We start from the raw sequence: 16,704 nt of genomic DNA on the forward strand, positions 1-16,704 counted from the left end.
GCTCCCGAGACCTCCCCCACCCTGCTGGGCCAAGGCTCTCCTGGCCCCCTGTGGGGGGTTGGGCTGGTTAATTAATTAATTGGCTGGTGTTTGCACGGGGCTGTTAAGTGGCCAAGTGCCACAGTGGCTGGCACTGTCCCCGGCTTTATCTGGTGACACAAAGGCCTCCCCTGAGGGTAGGGACCCCTCCCCCTGCACTGCAGTGCGATTCCAGGTGGGGGGCAGGGATTTGTCCCGGGACAAACCCCATTGGAATGTGACAGACCCCAGGGGATGGGATAAATCCCACTGCTGGTGAGGAGGGGGCTGGGCAGGGGGACAGAGCCTGGCTGCACCCCAGGGACCCGCACGGGGTGACACCGGGGATTGGGGGGGTCCCTGAGGGTGAGACAGTGTGGGTGCAGGGAGCTGGGATCACAGGGATTTGGGGGCCCTGGAATTTGGACCTGCAGGGAGCTGGGATCACAGGGATTTGGGGGCCCTGGAATTGGGAACTACAGAGAGTCCTGGAGAGGTGAGATTTGGGGGCATCCAAATGCATGACACCCAAATGTGGGGGACCCTAGAGATGGAGAGGGGACACAGGGATGAGTGACCCCCAGGATGTGTTGAGGGGAACCCTGGGACAGTGGGGTCACAGGGAAATGTGGATCCTCGGGAATTGTGGATCCCAGGGATGCAGGATCCTGGGGAATTGTCACAGGGATGTGTGACCCCCAGGATGTGTGGGGTCACAGGGAAGTGTGGATCCCAGGGATGCAGGATCCAGGGGAATTGTCACAGGGATGTGTGACCACCCCAGGATGTGTGGGGTCACAGGGAAGTGTGGATCCCAGGGATGCAGGATCCAGGGGAATTGTCACAGGGACGAGTGACCCCCAGGATGTGAAGGGGCACCGTGGGACAGTGGGGTCACAGGGAAATGTGGATCCTGGGGAATTGTGGATCCCAGGGATGCAGGATCCTGGGGAATCGCTGTCACGGGGATTTGTGACTCCTGCAGGAGGCGGGGGTGCGCAGCTGGCCTCACAGGGCTGTGACACCCCCGGGCTCTGCAATCTGCACCGCGGCGTTCACCCTGGGGGATGCCCAGGGACCCCAAACCTGAACGCACGACACCGTGGGGGTGCTCCTCGCCCTCCATACCAGCCCCGGTGCCCTCACGGGTGCCCTCACGGGTGCCCTCACGGTGCCCGCGGGGCGGTCACGCCGGTGCAGCCGCCGCTGCTCCCCCCGCTCGCAGCCGGATCCCCGCCGCCCCTCCCCGGTAGTGCGTCCTGCTCCGCCCCGCTCCGCTCGGCCGCGGGCAGCACCGGCGCCGCTCCGGGCAGCACCGGCCCCGCTCCGCGCTCCCCGGGCTCCGGCATGGTGCTGTCGGTGCTCGCCGGCCTGTGCCTGGCCGCCACGCTCGCCATGTTCGCCACCGGCCTGTGAGCGATCGGCGGCGGCGGCCTCGGGCGGGCGGGGGCGGTGGGGAACGCACCGGGGCCGGCTCGGGGCTCGCTGAGGGCCGGGGGTGCAGGGGGGGGGGGCCCAGGCTGGTTTTGGGGTGCAGGGGGGGGGCATTGGGGGTGCAGAGGGCCCATGGAGGATGAAGGTGCAATGAGGACCCCAGGGCTGGTTTTGGGGTGCAGTGTGGGCCTTGGGGAGGGGGATTTGTGGGTGCAGAGAGGCCCATGGGGGATGAGGGTGCAGTGAGGACAGCAGGGCTGGTTTTGGGGTGCAGTGGGGCCATTGGGGATGAGGGTGCGATGAGGACCCCAGGGCTGATTTTGGGGTGCAGTGTGGGCCTTGGGGAGGGGGATTTGTGGGTGCAGAGAGGCCCATGGGGGATGAGGGTGCAATGAGGACACCAGGACTGGTTTTGGGGTGCAGGGGAGGCCTTGGGGGTGCAGAGGGCCCATGGGGGATGAAGGTGCAGTGAGGACACCAGGGCTGGTTTTGGGGTGCAGTGTGGGCCTTGGGGATGAGGGTGCAATGAGGACCCCAGGGCTGGTTTTGGGGTGCAGTGTGGGCCTTGGGGAGGGGGATTTGTGGGTGCAGAGAGGCCCATGGGGGATGAGGGTGCAATGAGGACAGCAGGACTGGTTTTGGGGTACAGTGGGGCTATTGGGGATGAGGGTGCAATGAGGACCCCAAGGCCAGTTTAGGGGTGCAGTGGAGGCTTTGGGGAGGAGGATTTGTGGGTGCAGTGGGGCCATTGGGGATGAGGGTGCAATGAGGACACCAGGACTGGTTTTGGGGTGCAGGGGGGGCCTTGGGGGTGCAGAGGGCCCATGGAGGATGAAGGTGCAATGAGGACCCCAAGGCCAGTTTAGGGGTGCAGTGGAGGCTTTGGGGAGGGGGATTTGTGGGTGCAGTGGGACCCATGGGTGATGAGGTACGATCAGAAGACCCCAGGGCTGGTTTTGGGGTGCAGGGGGGGCATTGGGGGTGCAGAGAGGCCCATGGGGGATGAGGGTGCAGTGAGGACCCCAGGGCTGGTTTTGGGGTGCAGTGTGGGCCTTGGGGAGGGGGATTTGTGGGTGCAGAGAGGCCCATGGGGGATGAGGGTGCAGTGAGGACAGCAGGGCTGGTTTTGGGGTGCAGTGGGGCCATTGGGGATGAGGGTGCAGTGAGGACCCCAGGGCTGGTTTTGGGGTGCAGTGTGGGCCTTGGGGAGGGAGATTTGTGGGTGCAGTGGGGCCATTGGGGATGAGGGTGCAATGAGGACACCAGGACTGGTTTTGGGGTGCAGGGGAGGCCTTGGGGGTGCAGAGGGCCCGTGGAGGATGAAGGTGCAATGAGGACCCCAAGGCCAGTTTAGGGGTGCAGTGGAGGCTTTGGGGAGGGGGATTTGTGGGTGCAGTGGGGCCATTGGGGATGAGGGTGCAATGAGGACCCCAGGGCTGATTTTGGGGTGCAGGGGAGGCCTTGGGGGTGCAGAGGGCCCGTGGAGGATGAAGGTGCAATGAGGACCCCAAGGCGAGTTTAGGGGTGCAGTGGAGGCTTTGGGGAGGGGGATTTGTGTGTGCAGTGGGACCCATGGGTGATGAGGTACAATCAGAAGACCCCAGGGCTGGTTTTGGGGTGCAGGGGGGGCATTGGGGGTGCAGAGGGCCCATGGGGGATGAAGGTGCAATGAGGACCGCAGGACTGGGTTTGGGGTGCAATGGGGGCCATAGGGGTGCAGTGGGGAGGGCATCAGGCCCAGTTTGGGGGTGCAGTGGGCCACGGATGGCTGGTGCAGAGGGATTGGGGGTGGTGCTGAGTTTTGGGGGTGCAGAGGGAGAAGTGGGGGGGGTGCAGTGCCTGCTGGCTGCAGAGACTGGAACCCCCCCCACCCCAGCACTGCCGGGCACCCAGGAGGACGCTGCCCTCCGCCCTCCCCAGGTCTGACCTGCGCCAGATGTTGGCGACCAAAAGTGTGGAGAACATCCAGTTCCTGCCCTTCCTCACCACCGATGCCAAGTACAGCAGGGTTGGGTCCTGGGGAGGGGGGGGGGTCATACGGATTTGAGGGGCAGGGGGGGATCCCTCAGTGCCTGTGCCCCATCCCTGCAGCAACCTGAGCTGGCTGGGCTATGGCTGCCTGAAGGGGGACGGCACAGTGATCACCGTCAACGCCATCGGGGCAGCTCTGCAGACCCTCTACATCCTGGTGTATCTCTACTACAGCCCTGCCAAGGTGGGACAGGGGCCTGGGGTGATGGGGAGGATGAGGGACCCTCACCCTGACATCCCCCTGCTGTCCCTTCCCAGCGCCCCGTGCTGCTTCAGGTCCTGCTGCTCCTGGCTGTGGTGGTGACCGGCTGGGGCTACTTCACCATCCTGGTTGACGCAGGGACACGCCTGGCACACCTGGGGCTCTTCTGCAGCGTCTTCACCATCAGCATGTACCTCTCACCGCTGGCTGACCTGGTGTGTGGGGCTTGGCAGAGCTGGGGCTTGCCAGCCCGGGCCCTGCCTGACGTTTGCTGCTCCTGCAGGCCAAGGTTATCCGGAGCAAGTCGACGCGGTGCCTGTCCTTCCCCCTGACCGTCACCACGCTCGTGGCCTCCAGCAGCTGGACACTCTATGGCCTGCAGCTCCACGATCCCTACATCACAGTGGGTTGGGCTGGTGGGATGCTGAGGGGTGCCATGCCATCCTGTCCCATCTCATTGTATCCCAAACCATCCTACTCCACTGCATCCCACACAGTGCCATCCCCATCCTATCCCACCCTGGCCTGCTTCATCTGCTTCATTCCACTCTTTTCCATCCCATCTCATTTTGTCCTGTCCCTCTCCTGCACCATCTCACCCCACTCTATCCTATCCTATCCTTCTCCACCTTCATCCCCATCCCATCCCATCCCATCCCATCCCATCCCATCCCATCCCATCCCATCCCATCCCATCCCATCCTATCCTATCCCAGTCTAACCTGTTCTTCCCCATCCCCACCCCATTGCCATCCCTTTCCCATCCCCATCCTACTGCCATCCCATTCCACTCCATCCCATCCCAGCCTATCCTATCCTTCCCCATCCCCACCCCCACTGCCATCCCATCCCATGGATCCCACCCCATGGATCCCACCCCATCCCATCCCATGGATCCCATCCCATCCCATCCCACCCCATGGATCCCATCCCATCCCATCCCATCCCATCCCACCCCATGGATCCCATCCCATCCCACCCCATGGATCCCATCCCATCCCATCCCATCCCACCACATGGATCCCATCCCATGGATCCCATCCCATCCCATGGATCCCATCCCATCCCCATTACCACCCCATTCCCATCCCACCCCTTCCCACCCCTTCCCATCCCATCCCCATTCCCCCCTACCCCATCCCACCCCACCCCATTCCCCTCTCATGGCTCAGCTGAGCACTTGGCTTGGCACTGGCCCCATTCAGCACTGCCCGTGTCACCCAGCCAAGCATGATATCCATTGATTTCAATTAATTAGCTGGGATGGGGCCAATAAACCTCCCCCAGCACCACAGAGGGGAGGGGTACACCCACTGTCCCCCTCCATGTCCTCCTGCAGGTCCCCAACGTGCCAGGGATCGTCACCAGCCTCGTGCGGTTCTGGCTCTTCCGGCGGTACCGACCAGAGCAGGAGAAGCCCTACAGCCCCCTGCCTGCCTGAGAGGTGCCCTCAGGAGCACCCCAACTCTGCCCTGGGCTGGCCCCAGCGCTGTCCCCTTGGCCACTCCTAGTGGGACACCAGCAAGGACGTCCTGCCTCCAGCCCTGCATCCTTCAGCAAAGGCCCTGGAGCTCTCAGAGAAACCTTTGGGGTGCCACAAGCCCCTCAAAGCTCAGGGTGGGAGGATAGTTTTCCACGCCTATGGCCCTGCCTGGCAGCAGGATTTTGAGGGGCAGGGCTTTTGAGTGGCTTCCAGGGGTCCAAGTGTCACTTTTGTACGGATTCAAGTGCCTTTTAATAAATCAGAGACTTCCCAGTGCCTGCTTGTACCTGCTGCAGAGGATGGTGCAGCTCTTGGCCCTACAGCTGCTTTGGGAGCTCCAAGCAGGGGGGCTGCTGATGGCCATACAGGGGCTGCTTTTGGAGGATGGGGGGCTCATTCTGACACACCCTGGGCTCTGGCAAACCCTCAGTAGGCATCAGCCCTCGTGTTGGGGCCATAAGGGGACCCCAGGGATGCTGCTCTGAGCACCCTGAGGGAGCCACCCATCACAGTGTGGGGGTGAAAGTCTGTGGAAGGGACAAATAGCAACCAGGAAACTGTGGCAGCAGCTCTCTGGTCACAGAGAGCAACAGGAATTGATGAGAATCCTTGCTAAACCCCTGTGGATTGAGCTGGCCTGGATCAGGCATCGATGCTCTGTCAATTAACCAATTAACAGAGATCTGGAATGAAGATATCGGGCTGGTGCTTCAGTGGAGGGGCCAAATCACACAGCAGACACTGGAGCCTTGCAGAAGGAGACCCCCACCCCATGCAGGACCCCCCAGGACCGAGGAGCTCATCCCACATTCCCTCCAAGAGGGGACCCCAGGAAAGCCAGTGCTGCTCTGAGCCCCCTGAGGGAGCCACCCAGCACAGTGTGGGGGTAAAAATCTCTGGAATTGACAAGCAGCCACCATGGCAGGACCTGGCAATCGATGGGAATCCTTGCTAAACCCCCGTGGATCGAGCTGGCCTGGATCAAGCATCGATGCTCTGTCAATTAACCAATTAACAGAGATCTGGAATGAAGATATCAGGCTGGTGTTTCAGTGGAGGGGCCAAATCACAGATCACAAAGAGACCCCCACCCCATGCAGGACCCTCCAGGACTGAGGAGCCTCATCCCACATTCCCCCACGAGGGGACCCCAGGAAAGCCAGAGCTGCCGGGGCCTCCTCTGTGCTCCTGAGCTACAGGAGCCTTCCATCACAGTGTGGGGGTCAAAGTCTGTGGAAGTGACGAGCAGCCACCATGGCAGGAACCAGGAAACTGTGGCAGCAGCTCTCTGGTCACAGAGAGCAACAGGAATCGATGGGAATCCTTGCTAAACCCCCGTGGATCGAGCAGGCCTGGATCAAGCATCGATGATCTGTCAATTAACCAATTAACAGAGATCTGGAATGAAGATAGCGGGCTGGTGCTTCAGTGGAGGGGCCAAACCACAGAGCACAAAGAGACCCCCACCCCATGCAGGACCACCCCAGGACTGAGGAGCCTCATCCCACACTCCAGCCTTAGGATGAAGGACGCTGACAGGAGCTGTGCTGTGCTTCTGCTGCTTGTGCACACCTCACACACAGCCTGCAAAAATCCATACGAAGGGACAGAGCTGAGCACGGTGCCAAGGGAAGGAGGACGAGCTCCTGGCGTGCTCTGTCTTGCCCTGTGCAACCAGGGCTTCCCCATACCTGCTCTGGGGACTTGGCCCAGCAGGGAAGAAGCCCCAAACTCGCCAAAGGGCTCCCAGCTTGGCCCCCACAGCCTGGGGAAAGGGCAGCTTTCTCCAGTGCCACACCTTGGCTGCCAACCGGTCGCTCCGGCTGCCCCGTGCCGGGAGCGGCTCTGACGTGGCCCCTGGTGCCAGGGAGGAGCTGCTGCCACACGGGCTGGGAGGAGCTCCTCGTGGCCATGACTAGAGGCTCTGGATCGCCCTGAGCAGCCCCTGCATGACCATAAGTAGCTCCTTGAAGGCCATGAGTAGAGGCTCTGGATTGCCGTGAGTAGCCTGCACAGGGTCACGGGTAGCTCAGAGATGGCTGTGAGCAGCACCTGGACGACCACGAGGAGCCCCTGACAGTCCTGAGTAGCCCCTGATGGCCACGTGTAGCTCCTGGATGGCCACAAGGAGCCCCTGGCTGGCTGTCAGCAGCTCCTGATGGCCATAAGGAGCTCCCTAGCTGGCTGTGAGTAGCCCCTGATGGCCACAAGTAGTCCCAGGATGGCCACAAGGAGCCCCTGACGGTCCTGAGTAGTCTGTCAGTAGCCCTGATGGCTGTAAGTAGCTCCAGGATGGCCACAAAGAGCCCAAGGATGGCCACAAGGAGCTCCTGGCTGGCTGTCAGTAGCCCCTGATGGCCACAAGTAGTCCCAGGATGGCCACAAGGAGCTCCTGGCTGGCTGTCAGTAGCTCCTGATGGCCATAAGGAGCTCCCTAGCTGGCTGTGAGTAGCCCCTGATGGCTGTAAGTAGCCCCTGGATGGCCAAAAAGATCCCCCTGGCCTGCTGTCAGCAGCCTCTGATGGCCACAAGTAGTCCCTGGAAGGCCACAAGGAGCCCCTGGCTGGCTGTCAGTAGCCCCAGCATGGCTGTAAGTAACCCTTGGATGGCCACAAGTAGCCCCTGGCTGGCTGTCAGTAGCTCCTGATGGCCATAAGGAGCCCCCTAGCTGGCTGTGAGTAGCCCCTGATGGCTGTAAGTAGCCCTGGATGGCCATCAGGAGCCCCAGGATGGCCACAAGGAGCCCCTGACGGTCCTGAGTAGTCTGTCAGTAGCCCTGATGGCTGTAAGTAGCTCCAGGATGGCCACAAAGAGCCCAAGGATGACCACAAGCAGCTCCTGGCTGGCTGTCAGTAGCCCCTGATGGCCATGTGTAGCCCCAGGATGGGCACAAGGAGCCCCAGGATGGCTGTCAGTAGCCCCTGATGCCTGTAAGTAGCCCTTGGATGGCCACAAGGATCCTCCTGGCTGGCTGTCAGTAGCCCCTGATGGCCACAAGTAGCCCTTGGATGGCCACAAGGAGCCCCTGGCTGGCTGTCAGTAGCCCCTGATGGCTGTAAGTAGCCCTTGGATGGCCACAAGGATCCTCCTGCTTGGCTGTCAGTAGCCCCTGATGGCCACGTGTAGCTCCTGGATGGCCACAAGGAGCCCCTGACAGTCCTGAGTAGTCTGTCAGTAGCCCTGATGGCTGTAAGTAGCCCTGGATGGCCACAAGGAGCCCCAGGATGGCCACAAGGAGCCCCTGACGGTCCTGAGTAGTCTGTCAGTAGCCCTGATGGCTGTAAGTAGCTCCAGGATGGCCACAAAGAGCCCAAGGATGGCCACAAGGAGCTCCTGGCTGGCTGTCAGTAGCCCTGATGGCTGTAAGTAGCTCCAGGATGGCCACAAAGAGCTCCTGGCTGGCTGTCAGTAGCCCCTGATGGCCACAAGTAGTCCCAGGATGGGCACAAGGAGCCCCAGGATGGCTGTCAGTAGCCCCTGATGCCTGTAAGTAACCCTTGGATGGCCACAAGGATCCTCCTGCTTGGCTGTCAGTAGCCCCTGATGACCACAAGTAGCCCCAGCGTGGAGCTGGATTGCCACGAGCAGCCTGCACAGAGTCACAAGTAGCCCCTGTGTGACCACAAGTAGCCACTGGACAGATGCAGCCCCTTTGAACGATCATGAGGGGCCCTTGGCTGGCTGTGAGCAGCCCCTGGTGACCCTGAGTAGCCCACACAAGGCTGTCAGTAGCCCCCCCAGAGCGCTGCTGTGGTCCTGACCCCACCAAGGCTCCACGTGGCCAAATCCAGGGCAATGCCACCCCTCCAACCAAACCAGCCGTGTGCCAGCGAGGGCTCAGAGCTCCCCACTCTGCTCCCACCAGCCTCTGCTGCTCAGGAAACGGCTAATTAGCTGCTCCTGCTAATTAACCCGAGTCCTCCCAACTGCTCCTTTCTGGCAGAGCATTCACAGCTGCTAATTAAAATCCCAGAGTCCTTGGGCTGGAGGAGCTGGGGGCTGCCAGGGCAGCAGGTTCACGCACACGGGGTCAGAGAGCAGCAATGGGGGTCCCCAGACAGAGCCCCCCACCCTCCCTCTCCCCAGTGATGCTCAGTGTGGGGCTGTGGATGGGCAGGGGAGTTAGGGGAGCTCTTGGGGGACAATCTAAAGGCTCACCCCACCCTACCAGTCCCTCTCCTCCTTGCTGGGAACTCAGCCAGGGGACAGCACGAGGCTCCTCCAGCTCCCACCTGCAGGGGTGAAGCACATCTGAGCCGGGGATGTGTCTGGATCCCACTTCAGAGCCAAAGTCCAGAGAGCTCAGCGAGGGACAGTGGGGACGTGCATGGAGACCGTGCCCTTCACAGAACCCCCAAACCCTCCCTGCACACCTCGAGATTTGAGTGATTCCCCCTGGCAGAGCCAAGTGACTCCTCTGGGTGGCTTCCAGAAGCACCCAAGGCTCTCAGTGGACCCTCATGGAGACCCCTTCCCTTCACAGAACCCCCAAACCCCCACTGGTGAGAGCTGAGTGATTCCCCCTGGAGAACCAAGTGACTCCTCCAGGTGTCTTCCAGCAGCCCCCTAGGCTTTCAGTGGACCCCCATGGAGACCCTGCCCTTCACAGAACCCCCAAAACCTTCCTGCACACCCCAAGATCCAAGCGACTCCCCCAGGAGAACCAAAATAATCATCCCTCTGGGTGCCTTCCAGCAGCAGCCATCCACATGGAGACCATGCCCTTCTCAGAACCCCCAATCCCTCCCTGCACACCCCAAGAGCCGAGCAATCCCCGCAAGAGAACCCAGTGACTCCTCTGGGTGGCTTCCAGGAGCACCCAAAGCTCTCAGTGGACCCCCATGGAGACCCTGCCCTTCACAGAAGCTCCAAACCCTCCCTGCACACGCCGAGAGCTGAGTGATTCCCTGGGAGAACCCAAATCATCCCTCTGGGGGCCTTCCAGCAGCCTCCAAGGCTCTCAGTGCCATGTCCCAGGTCACACCCAGCATGACCAGCACTGTCCTGGTGTCACACACAACACTGTCCCAGTGTCACACACAGCACCATCCCAGTGTCACACACAACACTGTCCCAGTGTCACACACAACACCATCCCAGTGTCACGCAGAGCACCATCCCAGTGTCACACACAGCACCATCCCAGTGTCACACACAGCACCATCCCAGTGTCACGCAGAGCACGGCCAGCACTGTCCCAGGTCACACACAACATGGCCAGCACCATCCTGGGGTCACACACAGCACCATTCTGGTCACACACAGCACTGTCCCCGGTGTCACACAGCACAGCCAGCACCGTCCCAGTGTCACACACAGCACTGTTCCCGGTCACACACAGCACAGCCAGCACTGTCCCCGGTCACACACAGCACTGTCCTGGGTCACACACAGCACAGCCAGCACTGTCCCCGGTCACACACAGCACTGTCCCGGTGTCACACAAAGCACAGCCAGCACCGTCCGGGGTCACACACAGCACTGTCCCGGTGTCACACAGCACAGCCAGCACCGTCCGGGGTCACACACAGCACTGTTCCCGGTCACACAGCACGGCCAGCACCATCCCGGTGTTACACACAGCACCGTCCCCGGTCACACAGCACGGCCAGCACCGTCCCCGGTCACACACAGCACAGCCAGCACCGTCCCGGTGTTACACACAGCACCGTCCCCGGTCACACAGCACGGCCAGCACCGTCCCGGTGTTACACACAGCACCGTCCCCGGTCACACACAGCACAGCCAGCACCGTCCCCGGTCACACACAGCACAGCCAGCACCGTCCGGGGTCACACACAGCACCGTCCCGGTGTCACACAGCACAGCCAGCACCGTCCGGGGTCACACACAGCACCGTCCCCGGTCACACACAGCACAGCCAGCACCGTCCGGGGTCACACACAGCACTGTCCCGGTGTCACACAGCACAGCCAGCACCGTCCCGGGCCTTTATTCGGCTCCCAGGCGCAGCCCCCGCCGCCGCAGGTCCGCCCTGGCCGCCCTGATGTGCTCCTGCAGCTCGGCCGCCGCCTCCTCGCAGTCATTGAAGGTGGCCAGGCGGTAGCCCACGGTGGCCAGCGAGTAGCAGCCGAAGGCCACGAGCAGGTAGACGGGCAGCGGCAGCAGCGCCTGGCGGAGCGAGCCCGGCGGCTGCAGCCCCGGCGGGGCCAGAGCCAGCGCGGCCCAGGCCGAGCCCAGCAGGGCCAGTCCGCAGAGCCACTGCGCCAGCTTGGTCATGGCGGCCTGAGGGGAGAGGAGAGTGGGAGAGGCGTGAGAGGAACAGGGGAGAAAACGGGAGAGCGGCAGAGAAGAAGAACCGGGAGAGACGGAGCGCCCCGCACCGGGCCCAGTCTCACCCGGGGCCTCCTGACCGGAGCGCGGCCCCAATTCCCCTTGGGCCTCCACGCGCCGGACCGAGCCCTCCCCAAAGAACCAGACCCAGAACCCGAACCGGGACCCGGGGCCTGCCCCACCCCCACCTGGCTCGGTCCCGCTCCCGGTGCCGGTGCCGCTCCCCGCCCGGCGCAGCGATGACGTCACGGCAGCGCCCCGCACGCGAAGGCTGCCGGGAGTTGTAGTTCGGCGCGGCGGCTCCAGAGCGCGCCCCCTGCTGGCGGGGCGCGGCAGCACCGGGAGCCCTCCGGGAACCCTCCGGGAGCCCCGGTCCGGCCCCGCTCCCGGTGCCGCAGGAAGCGCCGGGCTTTGTGGGCCGCCGCCGCGGCCGCAGGAAGCATCTGGTTTCCTGCACGTCCGGCCGGAGGGGTGCCAGGGAGCCGGCGTGGGAGCGAGTCCCGCCCGCCCTCCCACGGCTGCGGGAACCGCGCCGTTCCCACCCCCCTCCCTCCCCAGCCCCGGTGCCCCCCCCCGGGGTCGTGCGGAGGGCACAGACGGGTCTGTGATGCCCTGCCAAGGGCACCAGCCTGTGCCAGCACAGCTGGGGCTGCACCCCCGCAGCCCCCTGCCCACTCCAGTCTGCTCCAATCCTGGCTCCACTCCTTGCAGGTATGGGCACACAAGGTGCCAGCAGCAAATCTCCCACCCTTGGCCACCCCTGGGCACCCCAGAACCTAGCCCAGGCTCCAGGGCCACATCCAGCCACGCTGGCACACAGCAGGGCTGGCAGCTGGCACAGGGGACAAGCAGCTACAAAGAAATGGCTTTATTGGGCAGGGAGGGGTCCTGGATCGGCCACAGGGAAGGGGCTGCCCCAGGAAGGGGCAGCAGGACATCAATTTCTCTTCCTCCCCTTGCCAACAGCCTTGGCAGGAGGAGCGACGGGCGCTGTGGACTGGTAGAGAGTGGAGGAGATCTTGTTGATGTAGTAGAGACCCACCATGGAGAAGATGAGGCTGCAGGGGCACAAGGGAAGAGGCTGCTCAGCTGCTGGGGGCAGCAACGTGCCAACACCTTTCTCCTGGGTCCCATCCCCCTGCCCTTCCTAAACAATTTCCCCCTGGATCCCACCCTTCTGCCTTTCCCAAACACTTTTCCCTCGGATGCCATTCTCCTGCCCTTTCTAAACCAACATTTCCCCCTGGATCCCACTCCCCTGCCCTTTCTGAACCAACATTTCCCCCTGGATCCCACTCTCCTGCCCTTCTTAAACCAAACACCTTCGCTTGGATCCCACTCTCCTGCCCTTCATAAACCAATAATTTCCCCCTGCCCTTCCTGAACCAATTTCCCCTCGGATCCCTCTCTCCTGCCCTTTCTAAACCATAAATTTCCATTGGATCCTACTCTCTTTGCCCTTCCTAAACCAACAAACCAACAACTTCCCCCTGGATCCCACTCTCCTGCCCTTCCTGAACCAATTTCTCCTTGGTTCCCATTCTCCTGCCTTTCCTAAACCAACAATTTCCCCTTGGATCCCACTCTCCTGCCCTTCCCAAACAGCTTCTCTTGGATCCCACTCTGCTGCCCTTCCTAAAACAGCAATTTCCCCCCCGGATCCCATTCTCCTGCCTTTCCTAAACCAACACTTTCCTCTTGGATCCCACTCCCGCCCCTCCTAAACCAACAAATTCCACTGGATCCCACTCTCCTGCCTTTCTTAAACCAACAAATTCCATCGGATCCCACTCCCCTGCCTTTCTTAAACCAACAAATTCCATTGGATCCCACTCCCCTTTCTTAAACCAACAAATCCCATCGGATCCCACTCCCCTGCCTTTCTTAAACCAACAAATCCCATCGGATCCCACTCCCTCGCCCTTCCTAAAACAACAATTTCCCCTTGCATCCCACTCTCCTGCCCTCCCCACCAGCTCTCTGATGCTCCCTGCCCAGCCTCCTGCCCCCCTCCCAGTGTCCCCTGTGTCCCCTCGGTCCCTCCCACCCCCCTGGGGACACCTCAGGACGTACCAGGTGGTCACACAGACCCTGTGGATGAGGCCAGAGGCGAACAGGGCCAGCAGGAGGCAGGTGAGGACTGTGGAGAAGCAGGAGACCCACGGTTGCTGCAGGGCTGCTCCCAGCCATGGGGGAGCAGCAGAATTTCCCCCAGACCCAGGAGAAGCTCCAGGGCAGGGCTGGGACCGTCCAGTGCCACTGCTGGAGCCCCCCCAGCCCTTTGGTCACCCCCACGTCCCCCCTGGGCACCCCCAAAACTCACTCTCAGGGAATATCTTGGCCTGGAAGCCCTTCCCGAAGATGAGGTTCTCCAGGTTGTTGAAGGCCTGGGTGTGGAGTTAAGGCAAACAACGGGATCCTGCTGCTGCCCCCCATTTCCCATCCTGCCGGCCCTCTGCAGGGAAGGGAGCTCTGGAGGGTGTCAGGGACAGTTTGGGGGTGCCATGGGGTGGTGTAATGGGGCACCAGGGACAGTTTGGGGGTGCTATGGGGGCCACAAAGGGTGTAATGGGGCACCAGGGACAGTTTGGGGGTGCAGTGGGGGCCATAGGGGTGAAATGGGGAGGACAACAGGCCCAGTTTGGGGGTGCAGTGGGGAGAGCATCAAGGCCAGTTTGGGGGTGCAGTGGGGGCCATAAAAGGTGTAATGGGGGGAGGGCATCAAGGCCAGTCTGGGGGTGCAATGGGGAGGTGCAATAGGGAGGGCACCAGGGCCAGTTTGGGGGTGCAATGGGGAGGGCATCAGGCCCAGTGTTGGGGTGCAGTGGGGGCCATAGGGGGTGTAATGGGGAGAGCATCAAGGCCAGTTTGGGGGTGCAGTGGGGGCCATAAAGGGTGTAATGGGGGGAGGGCATCAGGCTCAGTTTGGGGGTGCAGTGAGAGCCATAGGGGGTGTAATGGGGAGGGCATCAAGGCCAGTTTGGGGGTGCAATGGGGAGGTGCAATGGGGAGGGCACCAGGGCCAGTTTGGGGGTGCAATGGGTGCCAAAGGGGGTGCAATGGGGGGAGGGCATCAAGGCCAGTGTGGGGGTGCAGTGAGGGCCAAAGGGGTGAAATGGGGAGGGGACCAAGGCCAGTTTGGGGGTGCAGTGGGGAGGGTCCCAATACCAGTTTGGGGGTGCAGTGAGGGCCATAGGGGTGCAGTGGGGAGGGCATCAAGGCCACTTTGGGGGTGCAGTAGGGAGGGGACCAAGACCAGTTTGGGGGTGCAATGGGGAGATAACACCAAGGCCAGTGTGGGGGTGCAGTGAGGCCTAAAGGGGGTGCAATGGGGAGGACACAGGCACCAGTTTGGGGGTGCAACCAGGCCCAGTTTGGGGGTGTAATGGGGAGGGCATCAGGCCATTTGGGGGTGCAATAGGGGGCACCAAGCCCAGTTTGGGGGTGTAATGAGGAGGGCACTGGGCCCAGTTTGGGGGTGCAGTGAGGGCCAGTTTGGGGGTGTAATGGGGAGGGCACCAGTGCCAGTTATGGGGTGCAATGGGGGGCCAAAGAGGTGCAACGAGGGGAGAGTATCAGGCCCAGCTTGGGGGTGCAGAGAGGGCCATGGGGTGCAATGGGGAGGGCACCAGGTGCAGTTTGGGGGTGCAATGGGTGGATGGGATGGGGTGCAATGGGGAGGGCCCCAAGGCCAGTTTGGGGGTGCAATGGGGAGGGCAGTAGGGGGGTGCTATGGGGGCTGCCTCCCACCACCCCTGTGCTCCCGTTGCCAGCCCCCCGCCCCCTGCAGCCCCTCCGGTGTCCCCGGGATGCCGTGAGGGAGCAGACGAAGAGCGCCGAGCCCAGCAGCCCGCCCTGGATGGTGAGCCACTCGGTGGAGGCCAGCTGCCGGCTGTACATCTGCATCCCTGCGAACAGCAGCAGCGACAGCAGCGACGACAGCGCCAGCGACGTGCCCGTGCCTACGGCTGCGCCCCGGGGCCGCCTCAGCACCGGGACTGGCACCGGCACCGGGGCCCCCCTTCCCTCAGCGCAGCTGCCCCGCAGATCCCGTTAACCCCGTTATCCCCGTGCCCCCAATAACCTCCTGTGCCATCACATCTCCATTCCCTGTCCCCGGTACCCCCCGTTCCCGTTAACCCCGTTATCCCCGTGCCCCCAATAACCTCCTGTGCCATCACATCTCCATTCCCTGTCCCCGGTACCCCCCGTTCCCGTTAACCCCATTATACCCGTGCCCCCCAATATCCCCCTGCCCTGCCACACCTCCATCTCCTGTCCCCATTACCCCCCCACCCCGTTACCCCCGTGTCATCGCACCTCCATCCCCCTCTCCCCGTTTCCCCCTGCCCCGGTACCCCCCGTTCCCGTTAACCCCGTTATCCCTGTGCCCCCAATACCCTCCTGTGCCATCACATCTCCATTCCCTCTCCCCATTGCCCCCTGCCCCATTAACCCCAGCTCCCGTTAACCCCATTATCCCCATGCCCCCAACATCCTATTATGCCATCACCCCTCCGTTCCCTGTCCCCGGTACCCCCCGCTCCCGTTAACCCCATTATACCCGTGCCCCCAACACCCTCCTGCCCTGCCACACCTCCACTCCCTGTCCCCATTTCCCCTTGCCTCGTTACCCCCGTTATCCCCGTGCCCCCAGCATTCCCATCACCCCCCCAGTCTCCGTGCCCCCCCCGTTACCCCCGTGCCCCCCCCCCCCGTTACCCATGGCGCCCCCAGCCCGTCCCGGTGCCGCTCCCGGTACCGCCGCTCTGCGCACGCGCACTCCGCCCGCGCGCAGCGGGGACACGGCAGCACAGCCGGGCCGCGCCACTGCGCATGCGCGGGAGGCCCCGCCCCTCCTAGCGCGCCCCCTCACGGCCGGGAGTGGCACTGCAAGTCCGCGCCGTCCCGGAGCGCCCTCTGGCGGAGGGGACGGGAACAGCGCGGGGACGGGACCCCCGCACCGAGCACCGGCCCCGGTACCGGCACCGGGAGCACCCCCGGGAACACCCCCTGGAGCACTGCTGGGACCGATGCCATGCTCATCCTGCCCGTAGCCCGTCCCCTGCGCCGCTCCCCGAGTGTCGCTCCTCGAGGGATGCCCGGGGGTGCGGCGAGAGCATCCCCGCGCCGCTCCCCCCCGCCCCACACCGGTGCCGCCCCTCCGGTGTCTCCACCGCCCTCCGGTGCCGGCGGGGCGGGCGCCGCCGAGCATGCGCGCCGCCGCCCCCCGCGCTCCCCC

At 63.1% G+C, this 16,704-nt stretch overlaps 3 protein-coding genes across 6 annotated transcripts; 1 reads left to right on the forward strand and 2 right to left on the reverse strand.

Moving 5' to 3' along the window:
• Nucleotides 1-1,315: 1,315 nt before the first annotated feature.
• Nucleotides 1,316-5,444, forward strand: SLC50A1 (solute carrier family 50 member 1). Of its 4 annotated transcripts, none has more exons than XM_063176198.1 (6): nucleotides 1,325-1,430; nucleotides 3,373-3,450; nucleotides 3,544-3,667; nucleotides 3,742-3,900; nucleotides 3,969-4,092; nucleotides 5,025-5,444. In XM_063176198.1, exons 1-6 carry the CDS (start codon nucleotides 1,366-1,368, stop codon nucleotides 5,312-5,314), a joined length of 840 nt encoding a protein of 279 aa, XP_063032268.1. In that variant the 5' UTR covers nucleotides 1,325-1,365; the 3' UTR covers nucleotides 5,315-5,444. The 4 variants fall into 4 exon arrangements, with proteins under 4 accessions (XP_063032269.1, XP_063032271.1, XP_063032268.1 ...); XM_063176200.1 differs by having other exon boundaries at nucleotides 1,326-1,430; nucleotides 3,969-4,088; XM_063176199.1 differs by lacking the exon at nucleotides 3,742-3,900 and having other exon boundaries at nucleotides 1,316-1,430.
• A 5,661-nt stretch (nucleotides 5,445-11,105) lies between these two features.
• Nucleotides 11,106-11,720, reverse strand: DPM3 (dolichyl-phosphate mannosyltransferase subunit 3, regulatory). The gene is made up of 2 exons (XM_063176415.1): nucleotides 11,651-11,720; nucleotides 11,106-11,414 (listed from the first exon to the last, which is right to left on the reverse strand). Exon 2 carries the CDS (start codon nucleotides 11,406-11,408, stop codon nucleotides 11,121-11,123), a length of 288 nt encoding a protein of 95 aa, XP_063032485.1. The 5' UTR covers nucleotides 11,409-11,414; nucleotides 11,651-11,720; the 3' UTR covers nucleotides 11,106-11,120.
• A 595-nt stretch (nucleotides 11,721-12,315) lies between these two features.
• Nucleotides 12,316-16,281, reverse strand: KRTCAP2 (keratinocyte associated protein 2). The gene is made up of 5 exons (XM_063176639.1): nucleotides 16,185-16,281; nucleotides 15,276-15,430; nucleotides 13,786-13,849; nucleotides 13,536-13,602; nucleotides 12,316-12,520 (listed from the first exon to the last, which is right to left on the reverse strand). Exons 1-5 carry the CDS (start codon nucleotides 16,186-16,188, stop codon nucleotides 12,400-12,402), a joined length of 411 nt encoding a protein of 136 aa, XP_063032709.1. The 5' UTR covers nucleotides 16,189-16,281; the 3' UTR covers nucleotides 12,316-12,399.
• Between the last annotated feature and the right edge of the window lie 423 nt (nucleotides 16,282-16,704).

Source organism: Melospiza melodia, chromosome 25 (genome assembly GCF_035770615.1).
Source record: "Melospiza melodia melodia isolate bMelMel2 chromosome 25, bMelMel2.pri, whole genome shotgun sequence".
NCBI lineage: Eukaryota > Metazoa > Chordata > Aves > Passeriformes > Passerellidae > Melospiza > Melospiza melodia.